This window comes from Astyanax mexicanus, chromosome 20, assembly GCF_023375975.1.
Source record: "Astyanax mexicanus isolate ESR-SI-001 chromosome 20, AstMex3_surface, whole genome shotgun sequence".
NCBI classification, from domain to species: domain Eukaryota; kingdom Metazoa; phylum Chordata; class Actinopteri; order Characiformes; family Acestrorhamphidae; genus Astyanax; species Astyanax mexicanus.
This window is the reverse complement of record NC_064427.1, coordinates 20,564,245-20,591,668: the sequence shown is the minus strand read 5'-3', so window position 1 is coordinate 20,591,668 and position 27,424 is coordinate 20,564,245. Positions and strand designations below refer to the sequence as shown.

At 41.4% G+C, this 27,424-nt stretch overlaps 1 protein-coding gene across 2 annotated transcripts; it reads left to right on the top strand.

Moving 5' to 3' along the window:
- Positions 1-1,665: 1,665 nt before the first annotated feature.
- LOC103042173 (oxysterol-binding protein 2) lies at positions 1,666-27,424 on the top strand. 2 transcript variants are annotated; one of them, XM_022681161.2, is made up of 14 exons: positions 1,666-2,045; positions 3,471-3,676; positions 13,181-13,431; positions 13,618-13,786; positions 14,873-14,978; positions 15,085-15,154; positions 15,369-15,506; positions 16,104-16,349; positions 17,841-17,961; positions 18,148-18,251; positions 20,249-20,344; positions 20,530-20,714; positions 22,525-22,745; positions 23,307-27,424. In XM_022681161.2, exons 1-14 carry the CDS (start codon positions 1,879-1,881, stop codon positions 23,447-23,449), a joined length of 2,223 nt encoding a protein of 740 aa, XP_022536882.2. In that variant the 5' UTR covers positions 1,666-1,878; the 3' UTR covers positions 23,450-27,424. The 2 variants fall into 2 exon arrangements, with proteins under 2 accessions (XP_022536882.2, XP_022536881.2); XM_022681160.2 differs by having other exon boundaries at positions 1,669-2,045; positions 14,855-14,978.

The window sequence follows — 27,424 nt, the reverse complement described above, 5'->3', positions numbered from 1 at the left end:
AAGTGTTCCAAAATGTCACTGACGAGATGACTGGGAGAAAACACTAAACAGGAATAGTAGGGAGTGAAGGAGATTTAAAAACAATTTGTCAGACTACAATCAGTCCACCATCTACTGCTATCAGTCTTATAATTTCCTCATCAAAACTCTTAAGATTTTTTTTTTTAGAATTGAAAGATAAAGATAGAAAAGCTGATGCAGAATATAATATTAACTCATCTCAGTGTTTTGCATTTTCTTCAGTGTACAACATTCAAACTGATTAGCTGATTATGTGCTGGTTAACTCTTCTTTCTTTCTGTATATATGTTTAATTGCTATAAAGAGTATTTTACATTTAAATGAGAACACATTTTTACCAGTCAGAAATTGGATACACCTCATTTAAATGTACTTATTTGATTTGTAAATGAACGCTAAATTGATCCAGACTATAAAAGAACACATAAGTAATCATGTAGTAACTTAAGTGTTAAACAAACCAAGCATGGAAATAAAATTAACGCAAACATATAATAAATTCATTATTTTATATATAATAGTCTGGTCGGTCGCCCTCGTGTGGACAAGGTTGGAACTGCAACTTGCGTCTTTTTATCAAAATCCATTCAAACTGAAAAACATTTTATATTAACGTCTTTAACATTAAATTTGCAATGTAAAAAAATATATATATATAAACAGAAAGGACACCCTGAATGAGAAAATATGTGTCCAATTTTCTCGTACTGTATTTACTTAGCTTAAATAAATAGTATAATTAATTCTATATAGTATGTGTAATAGTCTGTCCGGGCGCTCTATCGCCCTCATGTGGAGGATTTTAAAACTGCAATTTGCGTTTTTAGCAAAATCCATTCAAACTAAAAAAATAGTAACTTTAACGTTTTCAGTATTAAAATTTCTATGTAAAAAAAATCATACAAATAAAGAAAACACGTTTACTGAGAAGAGGTGTGTGCAAACCTTTGATTGGTACTATAAATTGCTTCAATAAATAGTATAATAATTCTGTATAGTATGTGCAATTGTCTGTTCGGTTTCTCTTGTCGCCCTCGAGTGGACGAAGTTGGAACTGCAACTTGCGAAAATATTATAAAAATAGAGAAAACACATTGACTGAGAGGTGTGCCCAAACCTTTAAAGTGCAAACTTTGTAACTGCAGCTTGTCTTTTATCAAAATCCATTCAAACCTTAATATTAAATTTGCAATGTAAAAGAATAAAAGCAAGAACACATTAAATGAAAATAAAATATGTGTCCAAACGTTTAATTCGTACTGTATTTACTAAGCTTTAATATTCATACAGTATAGCTTCAGTAAAAGATTGTAAAAGTAATATATTTACGTCAAAAGTGTAATACATCTAATATAGCAGTAGTACAATATAATAGCGTGCAGTTCTCTGTTTGGTCGCTTTTGTCGCCCTCGTGTGGAGGATGTTTGAACTGCAACTTGCGTCTTTCAATAAAAAAAGCCTTTCCATCTAAAAAATAATAACTTTGCACCTTTTTTAAATGCTTATATAATAATAATTAATACATAAAGACATTTTTTCCAGTTTATGATGTAACACTGTGTAAATAAGTATACATGTGATAAATCTGCTCTCTTGCGTCACGATGCAACAGCAGCATCCAAGAGTATCAGTGGGATGTGGTGACGTCACTGCGCCGTGTTTCCCATCCTCTGCGCATCCCGGCAGATGTTGGTCTGCCCCTTGCGGCGGGAGGAGGCAGGTTTCAGGGGTAGGGGGTGGCTCTGGGTGGCGGTGCAGCAGCAGCAGCGGTGGTGGTCTGGAGGTGCTGGAGGAGGTAGATAACACCGAAGCAGGTGGAGGAGCATCCCGCTGCAGGAGCGCCGGAGCGCAGGACGCATGAAGATGAACGGACACGTTAAGATCCTCCCGTCTCCCACGTCCTCCGCGGGGCACGCGGGCAGCCCGGACACGCACCGGGGCTGGCTGCTCAAATGGACCAACTATCTGAAGGGGTACCAGCGGCGGTGGTTCGTCCTCAGCAACGGCCTGCTGTCCTACTACAGGTACTCGAACCACGAGGACCAGACAGCAGCCTGCGTGCTCCCGCAACTCTCCGTTCCACCTTAAATTGTGCAGCACTTCCATTCTGGCGCATGCACCATTTAAGGTGGAACGGAGAGTTCCAACTTCAGCTTCGTGTTTAAACCTGCTATCAACTTTTAACACTTTATCAACATGTTTTTATACATATGATAAATATATTTTTTTTTATATAAATTTAACCCTTTTAAACCCTGCGTCCATTACAATGGACATCATTTATTTCCTTATTTTTTAAAATGTTTTGTTGCACATAACACTAATTGAGACCTGTTTTAATCAGAATAGACTATAAACGAGACAAAGAAAAAGTTTATAAGCCAATAAAACACTTTTTTTCATGTTTATTTTTGTATATAGGGATGGCTTGTGAACGAAAAGGTCAAGATTATTAAATCTAAAATAATAATGTTAATCACAGTCTTACAATCCAATAGACATAAAAGTAGTTACTTATTTTAGTTAACTGGATTTATTGTTAATATAGATTTTATATTTGTCTTCTTTTGTGTGCACTGCAGACAGAAAAAAGCATTATAATTATACTTTTTAAAAACTATTATTATTTTTTTTTTCAGCACCTGCACATAATTCAGGTCTGAACGGGTTAATCAATCAATTTGCAGATATAGTAAATAAATATAACTCATTTAATCAACATTTTAATCCTTTTTACTCAAGTAGAGCTTTATATTTGTTACAGATGTAGTTCTTGACCAGGTTTGAGCTCCTTCTAAACACTTGCTTTTGGGTTTAGGTCTGGAGATCCTCTGCTTAGTTGCACTGGCTGTATGGTTCAGGCTTTTTTTAATCTCTGTAGTGAAATGTACAGTTATGCCAGTGTGATGCATATTGTTGATATGATAAGAACATTGATCAAGATACGATATATATCATATACGATAAACAGATATATTTTCAGGTATATTTTCCAGTTCTGCTATAAAGGTTGGTTCTTTGGTTCTTCAAACATCAAAACATGAACAACAGTTATAAAGAACCATGTATTTGCTAAAAGGGTTTTGGTTCTTATACTAAATAAACACAAAAAAATTGTGATATCATGATGTTTACAGACATTCCGGTAGAATACACATAATTTATTGAAATCTTTTGACAATTGGACAAAATATTGTACTTTATCTGCAAATTGTCATATTGGTACAGCAGATGGATGTTTTTTTTTTCTTTACCCTGAAGAACTCCTTAGGTATCATTATTCTAATGGTGTATTGAATAGTGCTGAGATCGGGCCTGCAGTCAGAACCAATGGGCTTTAGTGAAGCAGCAGATAAAAGCTTAATGATATCCTGAGTGTGTTTCTTCTTCTGTTGTGAATAATTACTGTTAACGTGTCTGTGTGTGTTTGTGTGTGTGTGTGTGTTCAGGACTCAAGCCGAAATGGCACACACCTGCCGAGCCACCATCTCCTTGGCGACTGTACACATCGAGTTGGGGGACAACTGTCACCTGGTGCTGACGAGCGGTGGGCGGAGCTACCACCTAAAGGCCAGTTCGGAGGCGGAGTCTCAGCGCTGGGTGTCTGCGCTGCAACAGGCCAAAGCAAACGCCACTCAGATGATGCACCACTCAGGTAAGAGCGAGGTGGATGGTGGAGGGGGTGGCTTCTGGGATCAGATTTGGGTCAGATTCTGGTTATTATTGGTGGGGAATGGAGGGGCGGAGCCCTGCATGGGCTGCTGCCTAGTTTGGGAGGGGCACTGGGTGATGTATAGGTTTAGGGCTGAGCTTGATATTGCCATTTTGTTCAGCCCTAGTAAAGTTCGTTCTGCTTTTGTTGAAGTAACTGTCTATACTGTATAATGTCCAAGAAGAATAGGCATTTGGAGCATTGCTGTGAGGATTTGATCATTTAGCAACAAGAGCATCATAGTCTTTATATTAAGTTAACTGTCATTCCAATGCTTGGGGCTTCATACCCATCTAGCCTTTGCCTGGTATTAGGCATGGTGGCATTTTTATAGGTTCATGTTTATTAGCTCATGAGGGTCCTATTTCATTGGTGGTACTTCTCTAGATAAACTAGACATGCTGTGTTGTGTGTATGTGCATTTGTGCATCTTTCTTGGCAATGCGGGCAATTTGGGTGTAATCTGCACTGGACTGAGTAATGCACTCTGAAAAAGGGTATCCGGTAAAGAGTGTTAGTCTTCCCCATTCCACAGTTTAAGAAAAATCTAAAAAAAACCCGTCTGGCCTAGCTTGGCTTATCCTAGCCTAGCCTAGCCTATACTGCACACATGTAAGAGTTGCAGCACTGGCTGTTTTGAGTTGCTCAAGCTCTGTAGTTCTATCTAGAGTTCTGTAATGTAATCTCATATAGAGCTGCTCTTATCCTTATATCCCTAAGACAATCTGATCAAATCTCAGGATAGGTTTAAGCAGAGAAATAACAGCATAGATTGTTGGGCTGCACGATATATCGTTTAAGCATAGTCATCGCAGGGCATGCGAGGTCACCTAAGGTAATTAAACCAAACAAGTCATGTTTCAATATTTAGATTTTTGACACAAGAAGTAGATACACAGCGCTGTCTCTGTGTCTGTTAAGTAACAGGCTGCTGCTGCCTGAGAAGCACGAGGGGGAGTGTGAGGCCCCCTACAGGAGTAAACGCAAGGTGACAATATGGCCTCCATTCACATGGTTGGGAACGTGCTTATAAACGCACTTGTTGACAGCTGTGCACCTCAGTCCAGCACAGTTTTCCGCAGATATTTCCAGTTACAGCTAAATTCACACTAATAATCACAGAAAAACGCTCTAATTGACCTTTTACCTGTTGTTTTGCTGTTTTCCTCTGATTTTGAGTGCTCGGGGCTGACTCTAATCTTAATCGTCCGGACGCGAGACAGCACGCGGGTGGGGGCAGGGCGGGTGAGGTTATGCACCCTGCATTGTTTAATATTGTGGTAAATATCGTCAAAAAACAAACATATGCAATGTAAAGTTGTTCCAATATCGTGCAGCCCAAATAGATTGCATATTATTATTGATATTTGTGTGATATTGATAATTAGCACATTTATCTTTCCATCTTTCAGTGAAACTGCTTATGTGAGTTGTCAAATTTGCTCTAGGACCCTTGAAGAACCCATTTTCTGTATATAACTCTGTAAACTCTGCAGATTCTCATTCTCAAGGCTTGATCACAAAATCCAATCCCATTCAGCAGAACTCTTTCTGAATCAGCAGCAGAGTGGGGCTATTCACTGGGAGGGTTCTGAATGAGTTCTTGGAGCTAATTCATTATTTCCAGCACAGACAGGAGGGGAGCTTGGCTGAGGGATGGATGAAGTGAATGGTGGAGAAAGGGGATGTGGAGAAAATAGGCGTTGGACAGAAGAAAGAACTTTAATACTCTGCATGCTGCTGTTTTACATTACATTACATTACATTACATTTGGCAGACGCTTTTGTCCAAAGCGACTTACAATAGTCAAGTACAATGTAAAATAAGTTTAAAGGTAAAACATCTTTGGATAGGGATAAAAGGAGGTCAAAGGGGAATAATAGGATAGAGAAGTGAAGGAGGGGAAGAAGGAAATGAGGTTAGAAGTAGTTGGTGTGTTAGAGGTGTTAAGAGAGTAAGTGCTCTTTGAAGAGCTCTGTCTTCAGGAGTTTATTAAAGATAGCGAGAGATTCTCCTGATCTGGTAGTGGAAGGTAGTTTGTTCCACCATTGGGGAACTCTGTATGAGAACAGTCTGGATTGCTTTGTGTGAATGTTTGGCAAAGCGAGGCAGCGTTCATTGGAGGAGCGCAGCGGCCGGGAGGTAGCCTAAGCCTTCAGGAGCGAGTGCAGGTAGGAAGGAGCTGTTCTGTCATCACCTTGTAGGCAATAGTAAGAGCTTTGAATTTGATGCGAGCATCAACTGGTAGCCAATGGAGCTCAATGAGCAGCGGGTGTTCAGCTTCTAGAGTGAGCTGTGGTAGGGGAAGTAGTCCAGGCAGGATGCTTGTGTTTAAATTTAGACGCAATTATGGCAATGTGTCTGTCTGTGTGTGTGATAATTGTGAGTAACTGACAATAAGCCATCCCTCTGGAACAGACTGGATGTTCTGTTATAGTGCTGTGTGCTCTATTTATGACCTCATTCTGCTCGTCTTAAAGGGTAACTAGATCATCTCTTCCCTCTCATTCTGCGTGTTTTCTTCCTTTTCATGATTTTTTTTACATTGTACATTTAATATTGAAGACTATATTAAAGCTCTACAGGAACACATGCTGAATTATTTAGTAAACTAAAAGTGTTAAACAAACCAGAGTATGTTAGAATTATATTTTAGATTCTTCGAAATAATTATCACATTAATATTTGCGAGCAGATCTGCACACTCTTGGTAAGATTTTAATCTCAGTGTTTTCATGAGGGAGAGTCACCTGGAATAGTTTTCTCAGCGTCTTGAAATAAGGAGTTCCTGGAGGTGCTGAACAATAGTTGCTTTAAAGTTATAGAGAGATATATTTCTTAATTTCTGTCGATATAATATGATTCTGATAACAATATGAGCCGTATAAAAGTCTTTGGCAAATGGCAAGTTATTATATTTCAGTATTTATTGTGTGTTTGACTCGCAAACAGAATAAACCAGCAGTGGATCTAATATTTAATAATGATTTATATAGTTTTGCTGCACCTTGTTTAATTAAACCTTGTTTAATAAAAAAAAATACATTTATTAAACATTTTTGTCATAATTTATGAGCATACAGTAAAATATTCTCATATTGCCCAGCCCTAGTAAAGTTTGTTCTGCTTTTGTTAAAGTAATTGTCTATATTGTATACTGTTTGGAAGAATAGGCTTTTTGGAGCGTTGCTGTGAGAATTTGATTGCATTTTGCAACAAGGGCACCTTAGTCATTACTCATCCTATGCAAAAGTATTGGATGGGGCTCTTTCATTCTGTTCTTAATGCTTGGGGCTTCATAACCCTAAAGTTCACGCCTGGCATTAGGCATGGTGCCATTCTTATAGGTTCATGTTTATTAACTCATCAGGGTCCTACTCTATTGGTGGTAGTTCTGTAGAGAAAACTAAACATGCTGTGTTTGTGTTTGTGTGCATTTGCACATTTTTGTTGGCAATGGTGCAGGTTTTGCCTGTTTTTTCTTAATGTTGTTTTTATTCCTATATGGCTGCATTTATATTCAGGACCATATACCAATTTCTGTCATGACATCACAGAAATTACCTTTTGACCTTGATCAGTGATCGTACACAGCCGAGAGCACTGAACAAACATGGGTAGAAGAAGCGAGAGAGAATAGAATGAGGGAGAATCGAAAAGCGATGGAGAGAGAGAGGAAGAGAGTGGAAGAAAGAAAAGAGGAAGAGCAGAAAGGAAGAGAGAGTGCATAAAAGCAAGCAGGATAGGAGGGGGAGCATGTGTAAGAGATAGAGAAAGGTATAGCGAGTGACTAAAAGAGAGAGAGAGAGAGTATTAGGGAAAGAGAGGGAGGCAGGAATAAAGTGAAAGAAAGAAAAAGAGTGAAAGAACATGGGAAGAAAGAGAGGATGTTGTTGTAATTGTATTAAGGGTTGGCAATATGGTCCTAAAATAATATCACAGTATTTTATGTTATGTTCACTATAACGATACTCTTGCAGATATGATAAAACACTGAATTATCATATTTGTAACAGAAGTCAATGATCCAGAATGTCATGATACTAATAATAATGCACTCCAAATATCTCCATATATCCAGAATTAAAGTAAAATAAATGATACAGGACAGATATAATCTGTCTCTAGTAGAAATATAATGGGAAATGAGAACAGTGTAGATTTTCTTTTGCTTAAAACAGTAAAAAAGAATTACCCTGATGTGATAATTACAATAGATACAATATGGTACAGTTCTAAAATGTATTTATGTAATTTTCGGGGTTTTTTTTATGTTTTCTGTTATATGCTTTGGCAATAGCGTTTCTTATTACAGTCATGCAAATAAAGCATCGTTGGAAATGAACTGAACTAAATTCAAGAGCGCGAGAGCAAGCAGGAGAGAAGGGGGAGTATGTGTGAGAGAGAGAGGTATAGCAAGTGAGTAGAAAGAGAATGAGGGAGAATGGAGAGAGCGAGTGAAAGGAAGAAAGTGGAAGAAAGAAAAGAGGGAGAGCATAAGGGAAGAAAGAAGGGAAGAGCGCGAAAAAGCAGGAGGGGAGGGGGAGTATGTGTGAGAGAGAGAGGTATAGCAAGTGAGTAGAAAGAGAATGAAGGAGAATGGAGAGAGTGAGTGAGAGGAAGAGAGTGGAGGAAAGAAAAGATGGAGAGCAGAAGGGAAGAGAGACAGGAAGAAAGAGTGTAAAAGCGAGCAGGAGGGGAGGGGGAGTATGTGTAAGAGAGAGAGGTATAGCGAATGAGTAGAAAGAGAATGAGGGAGAATGGAGAGAGCGAGTGAGAGGAAGAAAGTGGAAGAAAGAAAAGAGAGCATAAGGGAAGAGCGCGAAAAAGCATGAGGGGAGGGGGAGTATGTGTGAGAGAGAGATGAATAGGGAGTGAGAGAGAGAGAGAGAGAGAGAGAGAGAGAGCGCAGACGGGGCAGCAGAAGGCAGTGTGCAGGCTGCATGGTGAGGAGGCGCTGATCCACATTCTCTCGGCGGGTGAGTTCTCCGGTTCTCTCGGGCTCGGCGGCGTCAGTGTGAGTACCGGTTCTGCTCACAGCGGTGGTTCTGGATCAGCTGAGTGCTGTGTTTGGGTTTAGGAGCTGAAGTTCAGAGCAGAGCTTTCAATAGAATTCAATATAAAGTGATTTTAGCCATTTATTTCTTTTGGTCCATTTATCATGAAATTACGGAACGGTTTTGCTTGAGAGTGACAGTATATACGTATAATATTTGCTCTTGCTCTTTTTATAATATTTCTTTCCAAACTAATTTGGAATACAATATTTTTGCTTTAACTTCTAGTTAAAGAAAGTGCCGATCGTTTTTGCTGTGTAAAATATTTCTTCCAGTTTATAATTGGACTGAAGATCTGTTTAGTATTTATATTCAAATTTCAACCAGAATAGGGTGTTCTAAATTGGTTCTTTAAATTATTTTTAAATGTTTTCTACAATTCTATGTTTTAACCCCAAAACTCCTCGAAAAACACCAGAATTCCTTTTGTAACATTCCACTTTGATATCGTCTTTCATTGTTTTGTCATGTATTAATAGTATATATATATTATTCTAGTATACATATTTGAGCAGTAATCCATCCATCCATCGTTTTGTTCACTTCTTTCCAGTTAGGGAATACCCACTGCACAGGGTTGCCAGTCCATCACAGGGCACCCCAAACCACACCTCACACACACACACACACACACTCCCACTCAGTGGGCAGTATTGTGAGTAACCACGTGTTTAGTGGGAGGTGTGATAAAAGTGGAATACCTGTAGATCAGCGATCAGTAATTGATTATCTTGATTAAATATAGTTTTTTGAATTTATGTTTCTTTATTGTGCGCTGTGCGTTTGTTTGTGTGTGTGTGTGTGTGTGTGTGTGTGTACATGTTTACGACAGGTGACTGGTGATTCCTGGAGGGTTTGTGGGTAATGAGATTATTAGTGATAATAACTAAGCAGCCTGATGCCCAAATTGGATTGTAGCTACTGCTCTCTCTCTCTCTCTCTCTCTCTCTCTCTATATATATATATATATATATATATATATATATATTTATATCTCTCTCTTTCTCTGTCACCCACTTTTACCTTTCTTTCATTCTCGCTCTCCCACACTTTTTCATTAATGCTTTTTCTTGGCTAAACTTCGATGTCTCTCTCTCTCTACCTCTCTCTATCCCTTCCTCTCTCCCTCCATTAATATTTTTATATATAGATCTAGCTGTTTTTTTCTCTCCTGTCTCCTGATTTTATCTCCCACAATCTTTTTCTGTTTACTTTGTTTTCTCTCTTCTTTTTTTCTGTTTTTTAATCTTTTAATCTATCTCTCTCTCAGACACACTCTCTTTGCATACATCTTTTACACTCTTTCTTTTCTTGCTCTTTGTCTTGCTCTCTCTTGCTTACTGTGCTTTGTTTCTCTCCTCTGTTATGTTTCTTTCAGTCCCTTTCGCACTCTCTCTCTCTCTCTCTCTCTCTCTCTCTCTCTCTCTCTCTCTCTCTCTCTCTCTCTCTCTCTCTCTCTCTGTATGGGGGTGTGGTTGGTGATGACTCATACAGGAAGGATGGATGAAGGTGATCTGATCAATTCTCAGGTGACCTTCATATAGGTGTGTGTGTGTGTGTGTGTGTGTGTGTGCACGCGTGTTTTCTTTGTCCTCTTCTATTCTCTCCCTCTTTACCCCCCCTCCTCCATGCGCATTTTACGCTTTGTTGTGTCTGTATTGAGATTTTCTGCTCTATTCTGGGCGATGCCCTGAAGTTTCTGCAATCTAATGGCTCTATATATGTGTGTGTGTGTGTGTGTGTAATGTGTGCAACTCTGCTTGTGACACACACATTATCTGACCCAGTTTAAATAAACAGCAGTAAGTGTGTTATTAAAGCAGAAGCAGAACTGTTTTTCCTGTGGTTCTGCAGAACCAGCCTGAACCCACCCAAACCAGTCCACTCACCAATACCCCACACTGCTGTTCATACCAGGAACACACCACTAGACCTGCCTAATGTGCTCTGAAAGCAGATCATTAGTGGTGTTTACTTCAGCTGTCAGTAGTTTTAATGTAATGGCTCATCTTTAAAAAAGCATCACCATAGTAACTAGTAATCTGCATCAGTATTGCAATGTACAGAATTGCAGTAATCATATTGGATGATGTGCAATGTTTTGTTCAGTTTCAATCACATTTTTTTGCTGCTAAATAAAAAAAAAGCATTAATCAGTAAAATAATTAAATGTTTGTTGACTGCATGAAAAACTTTATTTAATTTATTTAATTTCATAAATTTGCAATAAAATAGTGATACTGAGCTATAAAAGCAGGGTCGGTCTAAACAGTGATAATGTGTGTTACACATTTTCTCTCTCACACACGCACACACACACACACACACACACACACTCTGCTTTCGTCAGTATATGGGTCAGCAGAGCAGCCTGGAGGACTTCTCACTCTGCTCTAATCTCCACTCTCAGGAGAATCCACACTAATCCGTGTCCTCCTGGTTGTTTTCCTGCTTGGGATGCTGCAGCTATCACCACTCATTAGATGTAGCCAGCTTGCTGCCTCAGCAGTGCTGTTTTATTCAGTCATTACCTCAGCAGTGCCATTCTAAACATACAGTAGAGTAAATGTACCTCAACAGTGCCATTTTATTCAGTCATTTGAATTTTATTATTATTATTTTATTATTTTCCTCAGTTGTGCATTTTATTTAGTCATTACATCAGCAGTGCCATTATAAACATACAGTAAATTTAACTCAGCTGTGCCATTTTATTCAGTGATAACCTCAGCAGTGCCATTCTAAACACACAGAAAATGTGCCTCAACAGTGTCGTCAGCAGTGCCACTCCGGCCTCTCCATCTCTCCTCCTGCTTCTCATACTCTCCTCCACAATTACCTCTCATACTGTTCTCCTGCCTCTCCTACTCCTCTCCACTTCTGCCTCTCCTCCAGTCCTGCCTCTCCTACTCTCCTCCACTCCTGCCTCTCCTATTCTCCTCCTGTCCACTCATGCCTCTCCTCCACTTATGCCTCTCCTGCCTCTCCTACCCTCCTCCACTCCTGCCACTCCTATTCTCTTCCTGCTTCTCCTCCTCTCCTCCACTCCTGCCTCTCCTATTCTCCTCCTGCCTCTCCTCCTCTCCTCCACTTCTGCCTCTCCTCCTCTTCTCCCCTCCTACCCTCCTCCACTCCTGCCTCTCCTACTCTCCTCCTGCCCCTGCCTCTCCTACTGCCTCTCATCTTGCCCTTCCTACTCTCCTCCACTCCTGCCTCTCCTACTCTCCTCCTGCCTCACCTACTCTCCTCCTGCCTCTCATACTCTCCACCACTCCTTTCCCTCCTCTACTCTTCTCATGCCCCCCTACTCTCCTTCACTCCTGCCTTCTACTTTTCTCCTGCCTCTCCTACTCTCCTACTGACTCTCTTTCTCCACTTCTGACTCTCCTAATCTCTTCCTGTCTCCTCTACTGCCACATTTACTCTCCTCCACTCCTGCCTCTCCTACTACATCCTTCTGACTTCTCCTGAAGTGCGCGTGTGCGCGTGAGTAAGTGCGCGCATGTAAGTGTGTGTGTGTGTGTGTGTGTGTGTGTGTGTGTGTGTGAGAGAGAGAGAGAGAGAGAGAGAGAGATGAGCATAAGTGAACTGCGTCATCCGTTTTTTTTCTTTTTCTAAAAATAGCTCGGCTTCTTGATTGTGTCGGCCTTTTTGTTTCCAAGGCAACCGTGTTCATTCATAGAGTTCTGATCGTCTGTGTGCGCGTGTGTGTGTGTTCATTCCAGTTCATCTATACCCTCTTGTCTCTAGTGTATAGTGCATTCTCTCTCTCTCTCTCTCGCTCTCTTGCTCTCTCTCTCACACTCTCTCGCTCTCTCTCTCTCACACTCTCGCTCTCTCTCTCACACTCTCGCTCTCTCTCTCACACTCTCTCGCTCTCTAGCTCTCTCTCTCACACTCTCTCGCTCTCTCGTTCTCTCTCTCTCACACTCTCTCTCTCTCTCTCTCTCTCTCTGTCTTTCTCTGTATTTACTTTGTGTCTCAACCTTAATTGATTAACTCCTACACAGAAGTACTCATTATTACTGTGTGTGTGTGTGTGTTTTTGTGTGAGTGTGTGTGTGCGTGAGTGTGTGAGACTGCAGCTCTTCTGCGGCTATTTATAAAGTTCTCTAACTCGTCCCCTCAGCACTGCAGAGCCATTGACACCACACACACATACACACATAAATGCACACACACACACCCATGCTCTGTAAGTTCTGCTCTAAACGCTGACGTCAGGGCTGGTGTATCTCAGCGTGGGAATGATGATGATCTCATACTGCTGGTCTTAATCAGCACCTGCATCACCCTGCCTGTCTCTCCCTCTCTCTCTCTCTGTATCTCTCTCTCTGTCTCTCTCTCTGTATGTCTCTCTCTCTCTCTCTCTCTCTCTCTCTCTCTCAGATGACTCTGGTGACGAGGTATTGGTGGCCCAGCCGGACCGGGCTCTGACCCCTGCCGCTCTGAAGACTCTGGTCAGTAAGCTGGATGATCTGAGCACGTGTAATGATCTGATTGGGAAGCACGGTGCGGCTCTGCAGCGCTCCCTCAGCGAACTGGAGGACCTGCGCTGCCCCAGCGACGGAAACGACAAGCTGAAGACCGTCAACGAGCGTGCCACGCTCTTCCGCATCACCTCTAATGCTATGATCAATGTGAGTCCTCCTTATCCCTTTCACTTACAGATCAATTACACAAATTCTCATTCACCTTTCAGACGATTATTAGTGAATCTTATCTTAAATAAAACTTTACATATGACTTTTATTACGCATCATATTTAATACATAAGAAATTGCATTTAACGTCTTCTAGCTGCTCTCTGCTTTTCTGTGGCTCAGGCTTGCCGGGACTTTGTGGATTTAGCGGAGGCGCACAGCCGGCGGTGGCAGAAGGCGCTGCAGTATGAGAGAGAACAGCGCCACCATCTGGAGGAGACCATTGAGCAGCTAGCCAAACAGCACAACAGCCTGGAGAGAGCCTGGAGGGAGGCGCCTAGCACCCACACGCGTGAGCAAAACACACACAACACACACACACACTCTCAAAATGTATGCTTCTGCATCAAATCTACTGCTTGATGCCAAGCCTCATGTTCTCACCTATATTTTCCACATGTTTGTGAAAACACTGCAGACCGATAAAAACATGCAAAAGCAGATTTTGGCGAGATTTGATTCTGGGCTAAGGGGCCGGGGCAGAGGAGCTGTAGGCTGAGTGGGTGGAGCAAAAATGCAGAAGGTTGCACCACTGGATGGAGCTACACCATTGTATGTCAAATTGGCAGAGCTAGAATAATGAAGGCTCTATGGTTAAATCATTACTGATGTAGGCCAAAAGGGCAAAACTTCTATATGCTTAATGGGCAGGGGAAAACTGATGTAGGTTGAATTGGGGTGGGGTTATTTAGTTTTAGGCTGAATTGTGGTGATGGTAACCGTTTGTAAGCTGAATTAAGGTGGGGCTAACCGGTTGTAGGCATTGTTGGGGTGGGGCTTACGAGTTGTAGGCTGAACAGGGTTGGGGCTAACTAGTTGTAGGCTGAACTGGGGTAGGGGCTAAATGGTTGTCGGCTAAATTGGGGTGGGGCTAACCGGTTGTAGGCTAAATTGGGGTGGGGCTTACCAGTTGTAGGCTGAACAGGGTTGGGGATAACTGGTTGTCGGCTGAATTGGGGTGGGGCTAAATGGTTGTAGGCTGAATTGGGGTGGGGCTAACTGGTTGTAGGCGGAATTGGATTGGGGCTAACTGGTTGTAGGCGGAATTGGATTGGGGCTAACTGGTTGTAGGCGGAATTGGATTGGGGCTAACTGGTTGTAGGCGGAATTGGATTGGGGCTAACTGGTTGTAGGCTGAATTGGGGTGGGGCTAACTGGTTGTAGGCTGAATTGGGGTGGGGCTAACTGGTTGTAGGCTGAATTGGGGTGGGGCTAACTGGTTGTAGGCTGAATTGGATTGCTGCTTACCGGTTGTAGCCTGAATTAGGTTGGGGCTAACCAGTTGTAGACTGAGTGGGTGGAGCTGAACTGTGGTAGGCTGCATTTTAATCTTAGTAAACTTATGTATTTGTTATTTCAGAGGGATCTGAGCGTTCAGGAGAAGTGGACACCAGTGATGAGAATGAGGATGTAGAGTTTTTTGATGCGATGGAGGACTCGCCTGCGTTCATCACTGTGCCCGCATCCAACCACACACAGCACGGGTGACTGTTTAAAAAATCTCAAGAATTTCATATTATGATGTCAAAAATTGTATGATTGTGATCATTTTAATAAGTAATAAAACTAATGTGTGTTTGTGTGTTTTAGACATTCAGGTGGGAGTGTAAACCAGAGCATATCTGGAAGCATGCCCAGTGACTGGGGTCAGGAAGACAATGTGAGTTCTTATGTATTTGAATGTCTAGTATTAGCAGAATTTATATTTAAAATCCATTTTCTATGGAGATTATATAAGATTATATAAGATAAGTTCACTCACTCATTCACTCACTCCTGTTTAGCAGGGAATGGACAGGGGGGCACTGTTAAAATTAAAATAGGTTAAAATAGATTTTAATCAATGACAAACTGTTGTCTTGTGTGTGTGTTAGGACACTTCTGGCTCGTACGGTCTGCAGCAGCGGAGAGGCAGACGCAGCCGCATCCCAGACAAGCCAAACTATTCCCTCAACCTGTGGAGCATCATGAAAAACTGCATTGGCAAAGAGCTCTCCAAGATCCCCATGCCTGTACGATATCTATGTTGGTGTTTTGGGTCCTTTTTCTTGGTACAGGAAGAGTCACGTCTGGCTGACCCACATGGCAACAGCTTAACATTGGACTAAGTCTCAGTTTCAGCAGTAAAGAAACAAATTAGCATATTCTTTGTACTTTAAGGCGCACTTAAAATCCTTTAATTTTTCTAACCGTGCTTAGCGCTAGCTCTTTCACTGCTCAGAGGTGATTATCATTGGACTATAGCCAGCACATTAACCGTGTTAAAACAAGCTACGTGGGACGAATCGCTAGCTAATATCACCCTGGCTTGTTGGATCACTCCGGTGACACCCCTGTGCCTTACTAGTGTTGCATAATGTACCTTATAATTCGGTGCACATTATATATAAAATAGGTCAGAAAACAGACGTTTATTGATGGTGTGCCTTATAAATCTGGTGTGCCTTACAGTGCAAGAAAAATGGTAGATGTCTGACAGTAATAAAGACATTAATAAGATATGGATAAAATAAAAAGCAGTTTGTCTGTGTCATACAGCACAAAAAATAGGGGTGTTTTAAAACTTTTGACTAGTGGGTGTTACCACTGTCCATTTATTTCTCCTGCAGGTGAATTTTAACGAGCCGCTGTCGATGCTGCAGCGTCTGACGGAGGATTTGGAGTACAGTGAGTTGCTGGACCGTGCTGCCCGCTGCTCCTGCGCTCTGGAGCAGATGTGTCTGGTTGCTGCGTTCTCCGTTTCCTCCTACTCCACCACCGTCCATCGCACCGGGAAGCCCTTCAACCCCCTGCTGGGGGAGACGTTCGAGCTGGACCGGCTGGAGGAGAGCGGCTACCGCTCCATCTGTGAACAGGTTAGATCAGTAATAATACCAGATTTTTGCCATTACAAATGAAACTGTGGTTACTTACCATTTATATTTATGTATATATTTATGTACAGTACAGGCCAAAGTTTTGGACATACCAGTGCGTTTCTTTATTTTCATAACTATTTACCGTATTTTTCGGACTATAAGGCGCACTTAAAAACTTTTAATTTTCACAAAAATTGACAGTGCGTCTTATAATACGGTGCGCCTTTTGTATGGATTTTACTCGTCAGGTTGTAAGGAGCAGTAAACACACACTCCGTGCAGCGTTATAGAGAGTTTCAGTGCTATACAGAGTCCAGAGCCGTGCAGCTCCGAGGCTGAGCAGCAATAGCATTAGCTAGATGCTAACCGCTAAGCTAGCTAGCTTATTCACTGAGATCAGTATTATCTAAATTTTACTCGTCAGGTTGTAAGGAGCAGTAAACACACACTCCGTGCAGCGTTATACAGAGTTTCAGTGCTATACAGAGTCCAGAGCCGTGCAGCTCCGAGGCTGGAGCAGCAAATAGCATTAGCTAGCTTATTCACTGTTCAGAGATCAGTATTATCTAAATTTTACCCGTCAGGTGTAAGGAGCAGTAAACACACACTCCGTGCAGAGCAGCAATAGCATTAGCTCGATGCTAACCGCTTAGCTAGCTAGCTTTTTCACTGTTCAGAGATCAGTATTTTCTAAATTTAGCACTTTTAATACTGCTGGAGCAGTATTATTAGAGTTAGATGCTAATCGCTAAGCGTTCACCGTTCAGAGGTGAGTTATCGGCCTGTAAGTCTGTGCTGCTTTGCCTGGCTAGCATTAGCTAGATGCTAAGCGCTAACTCTCTCAGAGGTGAGTTTTATCAGCCTGTAATCTGCTTGTTTACAGTGTTAAAACAAGCTACGGGGGACGAATCGCTAGCTAATATCTCACTGTCTTACCAGAACACGCAGGATTACTCAGTGTAACGCTGTCGTTTAAGTTTGGGTTAACTTTACTAGTTTAGGTGACTAGCTAGCGTGCTAGCGGATAGCTATGCTAACACTGGTGCAGCAAGCCTTAGTGGACATCTGGAAATCTAAGCTTACTGTAAATAAACTGAAGCACGTTACTCACCCAAATAAACAGTTTTCAGGAGAGGAATCTGTGTAGATTAATATCCAGCACTCGTTTGACTTTGAAAGAGCTAGATTTTATATATACTGAGACGCTCCACCGGCAAGCGACCACCCCCGGTGGGGGAAGGGAAACATGGCGCCACCCCTGTTCACTTTGATATAGGCACCCTTTCTAGTGTCACTTAACGCGCCTTATAATGCGATGCGCCCTATGTATGGAAAAATAGCAGAAAATAGGCGTTCTTTGATAGTGCGTCTTATAATACGGTGCGCCTTATAGTCCGAAAAATACGGTACTGTACGTTGTAGATTCCCACTAAAGACATTAAAACTATGAATGAACTATGAACATATATAATCACTTTCTCTCCCCAGGTGAGTCACCATCCGCCTGCAGCTGCCCATCATGTGATGTCTCAGCGTGGGTGGACTCTGTGGCAGGAGATCACCATCGACAGCAAGTTCAGAGGGAAATACATCTCCATCATGCCTCTGGGTCAGTGTCTCACACATTACATCTGATTAACAATATATGAACTGTGCTGTTTTCACTTGCTACAATTAAAACTATTTTAAAGTTATTTAAAATTATTTATATTCCACGCTGTAAAAGATTCCCTCATTTTTTTCCAGTCAGGTTTCCATATTTCCATATGTATTTTTTTTTATATTTCTGCTACAGGTAATATCCACCTGCTGTTTCATTCCAGTGGGAATCACTATGTCTGGAGTAAAGTCACGTCCACCGTTCACAACATCATCGTAGGCAAACTCTGGATTGACCAGGTTTGTGTTTGGGACTACTGATGGTGAATATTTATAAATTAGTGGTGTCAATCGATAAAAAACAATTAATGAACTGCGATTAATCACACGTGTTCACATTAATCCTGCTTGCCCACACGAGCACACTGTCTCCTCCGATTGGTCAGAGTTGTCTGGGGCGGGAGCAAGAAAGCAAATATAGCAATACGATTCTGTGTTACAGCGCAGATGTGCATGTAGTAAACAGAGTTGTGCGGGTGCGAGCAGTGAATGCTATATAAATACTTAAAAAATGTAAGATTAATATTAAAAATAGTTAATGCTCATCTGAACTTTTCTTCATCTTTTATATTGTACTTACTAATATAATCTAAATGCAGAGATATGCAGAGAATTTAAATATCTAATTGTGTGGCCTTTATTTATTTTGTGCAGTTTTTATATTTAATTTTATTGTAGTAATTTTTTTACATGCAGTTGTCATGTTCCTTCTCAGTTTTTAAGGAAAAAAATCTTAAATTTACTTTGCATACACATGTATGTTTAAATTTGTTTTTTAATGGCTATTTTTAAAAAGTAAATTGGTAGTAAACAGAGCCGTGCAGCTACGAGCAGTGAATGCTGCACATATTGCGCTCAGTGTGTAAACAGCATGGAGCAGCAGAGACAGTGTTTGTTCATAGCAGTATATTTATTATCTGGCTAATATATCAGATTAAACTGTGTCTTATCAGCAGTTTAGCTCAATTAAAAAGAAGTATATTTGATAGCGCCACACAAACATTTTATTTGCATAAAAGTGACAGAGCCCTTAAACAGCATATTCTAAAAGGGACTGAAACTGGTGAAATCTCTTTATGTGAGAGTTATTTAGTTCAAGAACTTCATGAACATGTTTTGTATGGAACAAAGATCTTTTCAACTTGTGTAAAAAGAGGTATAATATGTCCCCTTTAAAAAAATAATAAATCCAATTTTCAGAGAACTCCACAACATGCAGCCGGTTTAACATTAGAAAAAAATATTAACATTGGGAGAATGTTCTCCACTACCTGTCACTTATCAAGAGATTATGCACATCCTCACATATGCACCGGTCAGGTGTGTATCAGGTGTGTACAGCACTAGTGTGGTCTTCAGGGTAAATGGAGAGAGGCTGGTATATGTGCTGGTTGCTGTCTCTCCAAATAAGGAAGGAAAAGTGCAGCACTTTCTTCCTCTGCAGTCGGAGCTTCATCTCCTTGCTGACTGTACAGCGTGACTCATCTTCAGCACTCAGCCTGTCCTTTCTCCTCCATCTGTCTCTTTACTGTCCCTTCCTGCTTCTTTTCCTCTCTTATTTCCTTCTCTTATTCCGTCTCTCTGCAGCCTCTATTATACTATAACAGTTTTTGTATGTTGAGAGGTTGTGTTTGTTCCGGATCTTGGCTTTTTTGTTTGGTCTGATACAAAGTAGCAGGTCTTAAAGATGCTGCAAACCAGGGAACCACAGAATTTGGTGCATCCCTGGTTTGCAGTGTGAAAACACTTCTTATGATGATTCAGACTATACAAGATCAATTACAGGAGGTTAAGTCTGGCTATAATCACCCATTAAACAATAGACGAAGGAAAAAAAGGTCGAAATCTGACTCATTAGTATGGGTATAACAGATTACAGTGCTGATGATTCTGTATCTACTGTAACTGTAGATTAATTACAGAGCAGTATGGGTACAACAGATTACAGTGCTGGTGATTCTGTATCTACTGTAACTGTAGATTAATTACAGAGCAGTATGGGTACAACAGATTACAGTGCTGGTGATTCTGTATCTACTGTAACTGTAGATTAATTACAGAGCAGTATGGGTACAACAGATTACAGTGCTGGTGATTCTGTATCTACTGTAACTGTAGATTAATTACAGAGCAGTATGGGTACAACAGATTACAGTGCTGGTGATTCTGTATCTACTGTAACTGGAGATTAACTACAGAGCAGTATGGGTACAACATGCTATTTATTCTCTTTTCAGTCTGGAGATATTGAGATTGTGAACCGCAGAACCAAGGACACCTGCCACCTCAAATTCTCGCCTTACAGCTATTTCTCCCGGGATGTTCCACGCAAGGTAAAAACTCACACCTGGAACTGATTCATTTGTCTTCTTTTTTTTATTATTTTTATTGTTTTATTCCCCATCATTTCATCTATTAATGTGACAGTGTACTGCTGCACTCTAGTGGTCATTGTGAAGAACTACAATAAGATCACTGCTCTGAATGAATCCATTCATCCTGTGTGTCCTCTCTGCAGGTGACCGGCGTGGTGGCGGAGAGTGATGGCTTGGCTCACTACATCCTTTCAGGAACGTGGGATGATAAGATGGAGAGCGCTAAGATCGTGGAGAGCAGTCGTGGCTGCGTGGGGTCAGAGGTCAAACAAAAAACGGTCTACCAAACCCTGCCCCCCAAACTGCTGTGGAAAAAATACCCCCTACCGTAAGATCTGCTCACTGTCTCTCTCTGCTGTCATAAACCATATGGACAAAAGTAATTGGACACCTGTTTATTTGTTGCATCTTCTGAATTCAAGACTTATTACAAATAGTTTACTTTTGTTTAAGTAACTATTAGATTCTCTACTAGATTTTGAAGCAGTGATGAGAGGATTTGATTGCATTCAGTGACAAAAGCTGCATTAGTTAGATAAAGAGGTTGGATGATCCCCAAATCATCCCCAGCTCCACAATAAACTCATCCCTAGCTCCCCAAACAACTCATCCTCAAATCATCCTAAGCTCCTCAGCCAACTGATCCCCAGTTCCCAACCAACTCATCCTCAGCCCCCCAACCAACTCATCCCCAACTGATCCCCAGTTTCCTAACCTACTCATCCCCAGCTCCCCAACCAACTCATCCCTAGCTCCCCAACCAACTCATCCCCAAATCATCCTAAGCTTCCCAGTCAACTGATCCCCAGTTCCCCAACCAACTCATCCTTAGCTCCCCAACCAACTCACCCCCAACTTATCCCCAGCTGCATTAGTTAGATAAGGAGGTTGGATGATCCCCAAATCATCCCCAGCTCCACAAATAACTCATCCCTAGCTCCCCAAACAACTCATCCCCAAATCATCCTCAGCTCCCCAACCAACTCATCCCCAACTGATCCCCAGTTCCCCAACCAACTCATCCCCAGCTCCCCAACCAACTTATCCCCAGCTCCTCAACCAACTCATCCTCAGCTCCCCAACTAAATCATCACCAACTCATCCCCAGCTCCCCAACCAACTCATCCCTAGCTCCCCAACCAACTCATCCTCAGCTCCTTATACAACTCATCCCCAGCTCCCCAACCAACTCATCCCCAGCTCCCCAACCAACTCATCCCCAGCTCCCCAACCAACTCATCCCCAGCTCCTCAACCAACTCATCCCCAGCCCCCCAACCAACTTACCCCCAGCTCCTCAACCAACTCATCCCCAGCTCCCCAACCAACTCATCCCCAGCTCCCCAACCAACTCATCCCCAACTCATCCCCAGCTCCTCAACCAACTCGGCTCCCCAATCAACTCCCCAATCAAACCCCATTAGATTTGCCGTAATGTCAATATGTTAATGTTTGTTTAACTATACTTATGTTAATCATATTCTATTGGCAATGGTTTTTCAGGGAATATATCTTTGTCTGTGTGTATCAGCATATATATCTATCTGTCGATATATCTGTATAACTAACTGTCAGTCTATTTAATGGTCTGTCAGCAATGCCAATAAACTCATAGACAGCTCAATAGTTAGACAGACTGATAGTCAGACCAAATTAAAAGGCTGATAAATAGGCCAACAGTTAAACCAATAGACAAACCCACTAATAGACCAATAAACTGATAGTCTGTGTCTTTCTATGTCTATTGACTCACTTTCTCTCTGTTGATCTATCTGTTTAAGTATCTTTCTGTCTCTCTTTGTTGGTCTACCTAATAGTCTGTCAGCTATGCCAATAGACTGACAGACAGAGCAATAGATAGATAGATGGATAGAGATACCAATCGATAGACAAAAAAATAGGCCAACAGACCAATAGATTAATTGACAGACTGATACACTATATCAATAAATAGACTGATGATAGACTGACAAAGCAATAGATAGACTGACCAACTGACAGACTGATACACTAATAGGCTGATAAATAGCCAAACAGATAAACCAATAGATAAACCACCCAACAGACTGATAAAAACAGACTATCAGTCCATTAGTCTATTAACATCTATTCACTCTCACTATTTTCTCTCTCTCTCAGTGAGAATGCGGAGAATATGCACTATTTCTCCTCTCTGGCTCTGACTCTAAACGAGCCCGAGGAGGGCGTGGCTCCCACCGACAGCCGCCTGCGGCCGGATCAGAGGTTGATGGAGGCGGGGCTTTGGGACGAAGCAAACGCCCAAAAACAGAGGCTGGAGGAGCGACAGAGGCTGGAGAGGAGGACAAGGGAGGCGCAGGCCAACATCGCTCTGGAGGAGGGTACGAGTTACACAAACAAACCCAACAGAACCAAAATAGCAGTTGGTAAACGATCCACACACCACAGTCAGTGATGTACAGGAGCGTCATGCAGCAGTACGGGTACAACAGATTACAGTGCTGGTGATTCTGTATCTACTGTAACTGTAGATTAATTACAGAGCAGTATGAGTACAACAGATTACGGTGCTGGTGATTCTGTATCTACTGTAACTGTAGATTAATTACAGAGCAGTATGGGTACAACAGATTACGGTACTGGTGATCCTGTATCTACTGTAACTGTAGATTAATTACAGAGCAGTATGGGTACAACAGATTACGGTGCTGGTGATTCTGTATCTACTGTAACTGTAGATTAATTACAGAGCAGTATGGGGACAACAGATTACGGTGCTGGTGATTCTGTATCTACTGTAACTGTAGATTAAACCAATCAGTGTGAAGTATAGGGAGACTTCGCCCACAGAGGTAATGATAACAGGAGGTAGTAAAGTTGTTTAATGCTCTGTCACTCTCTCTTTCTCTCTCTCTCTCTCTCTCTCTCTCTCTTGTCTGCAGGTCGGGAGGTGGAGGGGTATCGGCCGATGTGGTTTGAGAAGAGGATGGACCCGGACAACGGAGAGAGCACCTTCATCTACAGAGGGGGATACTGGGAGTCCAAAGAGAAGCAGGACTGGAGCCAGTGTCCGTCCATCTACTGAGGGGTTAGCCTGACTTCCCCACAGGACCACTAATACCCCACAGAGCCAGGATAAAGACAGAATACACACTGGATACACAACGTGCTGCTGTGTGTATGTGTGTGTGGTGTGTGTGCCTCCAAATCTGAGGCGTCTCAAGGATCTGAATACTACACACATCATTGTTTAGCAGTGTATCATACATCATCACTGGGGTGTGTGGTGTGATTGGGTGTGGGTGTGTGTGGCAGATGGGTTATATTTATTTGAGCAGATTCCAGCACTTTATTTTTGGGCTGTATCTAAAACTGTGGGACTAAGAACCAGCTGGATCAGGTCAGATGTAATTAAGTATTAGGATGAAGGATATTCATGTGAGGCAAGGCAAAGTTAAATTTCTTGTATTTAACAAATGTAATTTACTGAAAAAAACATGGGCTCATAAGTGTAATGGCCAGTGAAGCCCATTGACTTCCATTCTAAGGCCCAATCCCAATTTCAAGTGTAACCCTTCTTCCCCATAGAACAGAAGAGTTAAAAGAGGAATAAAAAAAAATTGAAAAGAATTGAAACCCTTCAAGCGCCTGATACAGATATAGCATTATAGCAGTAAAGCGATAAAGTTCAGCAACCTAACTGCTGCTGGTTAACTAGTAAACTTCACTTAAGGTATGTCTTCAGAAAGGGGGCAGGTTGTCCAGCAATTCATTAATATTGTCCAATCCCTAATTTCTTTGTGATAAAGAGCTAAAATTAGCATTGATTAGCTTAGCCTCTGCCGTATGTTGCATTATTTAAGGTGGAACGGGAAATTAAGCTAACTCAGTAGCTTCTGAGATAAACTACAAGCAATTTTTCATGCTTGTTATAAAGAAAATGGCCATAAAACATTAAAACTACACGTTAAACTGTGGCAATATAGTGTGATTATCATCATTTTAAACAAGGAAAATACGCAAACTTGTGTGTTTCTTTGGTTGCTTGTGCTGCATCATCTTGCCAGTGATGCTCATAGGCCACAAGAATCAGGGCACTCTACCCCTAGACGTGAACACGCAAAACAAAGGAGTTGGGATAAGTGGAGTGGACAAGTGTTGAAATGGGATTGGGCCTGAGTGTATTATACACTGACATGCCAAAAGTCATGGGATAGCAGTACCATAATTTGAAAAATGATCTTAAAGTGTTACCTCAGGGGACGGCTTGGAAAGCACACACCTGTATAAGTTATAATAAAGTATAGGTTATAAAATAAGTGTGTGTGTTTATTTTGTATGTGAGGTTTACTGTACACTGGCCAGTGTGCTCATGAAGACAAGTCACATGATGCTATAGTTCATATCCTGTGACTTTTGTTTTGAATGTCAGTGTACCATTATATATAAAAAAACATTAAAAGACAAATAAGCCAATATTTGCTATTGCAAGAGCATTGGTAGTACCTGCCCAATCGTTGGCTCCTATTATAGGTGTATCATGCTTTGTTGTTATATTATACAGTATATTATATTTATGATTAACCAATTTTCTTGTTAAGTGTTAAATTATTTTATTACTTATGAAAATTATAGGTATTTATTGTGGTGTTGGTCTGGGTTATGTTGGTCTCAGGTTTTGGACTGGCTGGTTCTGAGGTCCTGCATTAAAAGGCTGGCTCAATGATTGATTTATTTGATTGATTGATTGATTGATTGATTGATTATATTGCAATAGTTCTATTGACCAACACACGGGCTGGTCTGATTGGTGGAGAGAGATGGAGAGAGAGCGATGCTGGTTATGCTCTCTGGGATGCCTGGACACTGACGGATGGCTGTCGCATCACTGTTGATTGATACAGCGCTTAGACAGTTGCGCCAACCAGAAGCCCCACAACTGTTGATTGATTAGTTATATTATAGCTGAAATGCTGAGCTTTTGAATACGTTAAAGCGCACTGTCCATAACCAATCATCACATCTAATTGTTATTAATGATCATTCTTGCTCTCAGTGAGATAAAAGGTTTTGTTCTGACACGAGTGTGATACAGTGTGCACTATATTAAACACAGCTGACTCAGCTCATCTGCCAAATACCCATTAACTCCAATGAATAAATGTGGGCGTGTTCAGCTCTGAACTCTGAACTCATGACCTGAGCTGAGCGATCGGAACATGTTCTCGAACTTCGGCGAATTCTCGAATTCCTCGATGAGGAACATTTATGCAGGACTAAGCACAAATCACATGCTCACACTGATGCTGGACGCAGTGAAGCTGAAGCTGTGGTGAAGCTGCTTTATTGAAGCACAAATTAAATGTTTAGCGATATAACTGTGATTTATGCGTTGTGGTTAGAAGGCTGGTGAACTCTGGGTGTTGAAGAACCAGCCGATATATAGTATCTCCACTTTTACGGAAGTACAGAGTATTCCAATGCTGAACGATATTTGTGTAGAAGTATTTATGAATTACACTCATTTACAAAAAATAAAAATAACGCACCACAGGTTGCTTTAAAACTCTAAAGTCAGTTGTAGCTCAGGCGAATATGCAAGATTACAAATGATTACAGGTGTGTTCTTATTGAGGCTAATTTTGGGTAGTGTACCCCCTGGTGAGAGACCTGCTGGTGTTGACTGCTAGACAGCCAACCACCATCAGTGGCTTTTGAGTTTGAGCATGGAGGTATCACCTTTGGTGTGGAGCCCCAACTGCTGGTGTGGTTAATAATCTGGGGAGCATCAAATACAAGAGTCAGTCACCCCTAGTAGTGAAATGAGGAACACTAACAGCTCATTGATATGCAGATACGTGTTACTGATTCTCATGCCAGAACTTCCAACTGATTCCAGCATTTTCTTTCAGCAGGATAATGCTCACCCAAACACAAAGCAAAGGGTTTCCCAGGAAAGCCACTCTATGCCCAACCGTATCTCATCTTATATCCAGGATAGAGGCTCCAACAGGGTATGGTATTAGATAGTAGAGCCTCCAGATTTTTCCAACAGCTTTACCCAATAAACATATTAATCCATTTACTCTAATTTTGCAATCTCTCTAATACATCATCATTACATTCAAAAACACAGTATAAACTGAATTGGTGCGTTCTATTTTTTGTCAATTAGTGTATATTCCTAGTAATTATGAATTTGATTGTGATTATTTGATGATCATATTTCTGTGTGTTGGACAAGGTTCACATCACGGTTACACCTGAACTTTGGGAGGGGAGGGTTGGGGGGACACTTCCAGAGCTGCTGTGGTGTGTAGAACACACTTTTTTTGTGTACAGTGATAAGCCAAAACATTAAGACATTAGGATGATGTGGATATTGCTGATCATCATGTAACAGTGCTGCATGTAAAGGTGTAGAATCTCTTGGAATGTCTGATTGACAATCGGCATGTTGAATGTGGAGAAACAGGCAGCGTGAAGACCTCAGCCAAGTTGAAGTTAAAGTCCAGACGACTACGTCAGAACATCTTTTGAAAAGCTCCTCCTATCAAGGCTTGAGGGGGTTCCTGGTCAGCTGGGATGAGGAACTATTCCGAGGAAATGGTCAAAGTAGGGACCAATCAAAAACTGGCAACAAGGTTCATCAATATGTGAGAGAACAGCAAAGGCCTCCCTCTCTGGGTGGAACCAACAGAAAGGCTACTGTGGCACAGTTCGCCCAAGGTTAATGATGGGTACAGTAGGAGGTTGCTACACTGCGTAATCAAGGGACTGGACCTCAGAAAAACAGTTGCAAAGGTGGCCTGGTCTGATGAGTCCTGTTTTCTTCTGGAATGTCCTGCTCTCAGATACCACATGTACCTCCTAAGGTCATGTACGGATGACTATCTGCACTATCTGGTCCTAATGTTTTGGCTCATCGGTGTATGTATTGTCACTTGCGCTTTATCCTAAGCTTAGTAGCCTAGAAATATGATGCGAATTCACCAAGTGTAGTTTTGGCTGTGATAAACAAGCTGAATATCACATTTAAATGAAAAGATTATAAAGCAAA

What these genes read in the sequence shown, in the direction of transcription:
- LOC103042173 (XM_022681160.2), top strand. Translation starts at nt 1,879, where the DNA reads ATGAAGATGAACGGACACGTTAAGATCCTCCCGTCTCCCACGTCCTCC. An exon ending in ACTGGGGTCAGGAAGACAAT is followed by an intron (nt 15,155 to 15,368) that starts GTGAGTTCTTAT and finishes TGTGTGTGTTAG; the next exon opens with GACACTTCTGGCTCGTACGG. An exon ending in CAACATCGCTCTGGAGGAGG is followed by an intron (nt 22,746 to 23,306) that starts GTACGAGTTACA and finishes TCTTGTCTGCAG; the next exon opens with GTCGGGAGGTGGAGGGGTAT.